Genomic DNA, 2,136 nt, shown 5'->3' with positions numbered 1-2,136 from the left:
TCATCGATTCCTGAGCGGAGACGACAGAGAGCAAGATGACTTTGACCTTGGGATTGGTGTTGAAGTCGACCTCAGCTTGAACTCGCTCGGAGTTCTTCTTGCCGGCGCGGATGACGACAGTCTCGATGTGGAGGATTTTGAGAAGGATCTCCAATTGCATCAGGACCGGTGGCTCGGTTGCCCAGACGATGACCTTCTCGTCGCAGTCGAAGAGGTGGTGCTTGATGATCGCCAATACTGCCTGGGTCTTGACGGACGTGGCGGAAAGGTAGTGGGCCATGTCGAGTCTGTTGTTGGGAGGAGCAACGTCGAAGTCATCGTGGGTCCAGTTGTAGATGAAGTCAAATGAGTCCGTACCGGCGTTCGCCCTAAGTGATGTGTTAGTATGCGTATTCATATTGTGTGACATTTCGAACTGAACTGCCAGTCGGCATTTCATTTTGAATTGCCAGTTGGCAGTTCGGTTCAGTGGTGGACTTACCTGTGGTGTGCAGTCTGTGCGTTGCAGCCGATCTTGCGGGACTCGAAGGCGTCCAGACGGGGATTGAACGAGGCGATGGCCAGGCGACGCCGCTTGAGTGCCTCGCGGGTCTCATCGTCGTCGAGTTTGACTTCCTCTGTCGGCTTCTCTGCATCGGTCTTCGTCTTGCCGGCTGTGGGAGAGTCGTTATCCGAGTCTGACTCGTTGACATCGCTCTCTGACGAGGAGGAAGAAGAGGAGGAGTCGTTCTTGCGCTTCTTGCGCTGCTTCCTAGCTGCCTGCTTGGCGAGCTTCTTCTCCAACGCCTCACCGGTAGCGAGTGCGTCTCGAAACTGCTGTTCGACTTGACGCACGTTCTCCTCGACGCCGCGATACAGCATGGCCTGTTGCGGGCCCATGCCGAGCTCGACGTTGATGATCTGATAAGGAGGGATCTCAGATCCGATGACGACTTCTTGATCGGCGGCAGTGATGGTGTCACCCTTGGACCGACGCAGCATGAACAGGGACATGATGAGTGGCAGAATGTCAGTGCCGTTGGTGACGTTGCGGGCGTCCCTCTCGCTGCGACAGAGCTTGCGGAAGCCCGCTGGGTTCAGCGCCCGCAGATAATCCAAGCGCTGCTCGCTTGGGATGGCGAACAGGTCGTGATCGTACTCGTCTCGGAACGTCGCGTAGAGCGACTTGTATGCCTGGTGGGTCAGGGGCTCCGTCGAGATTTCGCCCTTGGCCTGGAGGGCCTTGAACCCGAACCGCAGGATGCCGAAAAGATCCAACAACGACGCCTTCGACGGCGTCGCGGTCATGAGGACATACTTGCCGACGAGGAGCCAGAGAGCAATCGTCTGCTTGCTGATGGGGTTCTTGACGCGATGGCCTTCGTCGATGAAGATCATGGAGAATGAATCTGGCGGGATCAGGAGTTCGAATCTGTCGATGACCGCATCGAGGGCCGTGGGGTCGTCCAGTGCGTTGGGGCCTGACGAATCCTCTTCATACTGGTCGTCCTCTGGTTCGTTCGGCTCGTCGTCCTCTACGTCCGGAACGTTTGTCTCGACCTCGGTTGCTGTGGCCTTGCCCTTGCCCTTGCTCCGGCCGACTGTCTTCTGTTGGCCTTTCTCGACGAGGATGCGGGAGTGTAGACCTTGGAAGGTGCTGAGTACCAAGTGCCTAGAGGTCATGGGATCGCCGTCATCGAGGCTCTCGAGGAAGGCGTTCAAGCCCTCTGCAGAGCCTGGTAAAATGGCCATGTTGCGAGCGGCAAGCGACTCCTTGGCCGTGCCGAGAGCGCAGAAGGTTCGGAGAACGATGTTGCGGCGGACGTCGTCGGTCCGGTAAAAGCTGCCATGGTCTCGAAGCCATGCCCCCAGGGCCGATGGAGGTACGCAGGCGATGACGGGGTGGTGAATTGGCGTTGGGCCAAGCTCCGTGACTTCGTTTCGGATGTCCTGGGCGTCCTCTTCGTCGATCACTGCGATTCAGTTAGCCACTGTCATCAACAGAATCAAGTTGAACTGCCAGCCGGCAATTCAGACTTGATGAAAACGAAATGCCGGCTGGCAATTCAGTTTGAAACTTACCCTTCAATATCTCGGCCAAAGTGCGCGGAGTCTTCTTCACCCGAGTGGTGTCGACCAGTTCCAGTGCGTTTGTCT

General features: G+C 57.1%; 1 protein-coding gene across 1 annotated transcript; it reads right to left on the bottom strand.

The window, feature by feature from the left end:
• Window positions 1-22: 22 nt before the first annotated feature.
• M409DRAFT_31203 (uncharacterized protein) lies at window positions 23-1,731 on the bottom strand (the record flags this gene model as incomplete). The annotated part of the gene is made up of 2 exons (XM_033810218.1): window positions 23-368; window positions 482-1,731. Coding segments are annotated over 2 exons (1,596 nt in total), but the record flags the coding sequence as incomplete, so codon positions are not given.
• Between the last annotated feature and the right edge of the window lie 405 nt (window positions 1,732-2,136).

This window comes from Zasmidium cellare, assembly GCF_010093935.1.
Source record: "Zasmidium cellare ATCC 36951 unplaced genomic scaffold M409scaffold_175, whole genome shotgun sequence".
Classification (NCBI taxonomy): domain Eukaryota; kingdom Fungi; phylum Ascomycota; class Dothideomycetes; order Mycosphaerellales; family Mycosphaerellaceae; genus Zasmidium; species Zasmidium cellare.
Note: the sequence above shows the minus strand (reverse complement) of the source record. Positions and strands in the feature narration are given on the sequence as shown.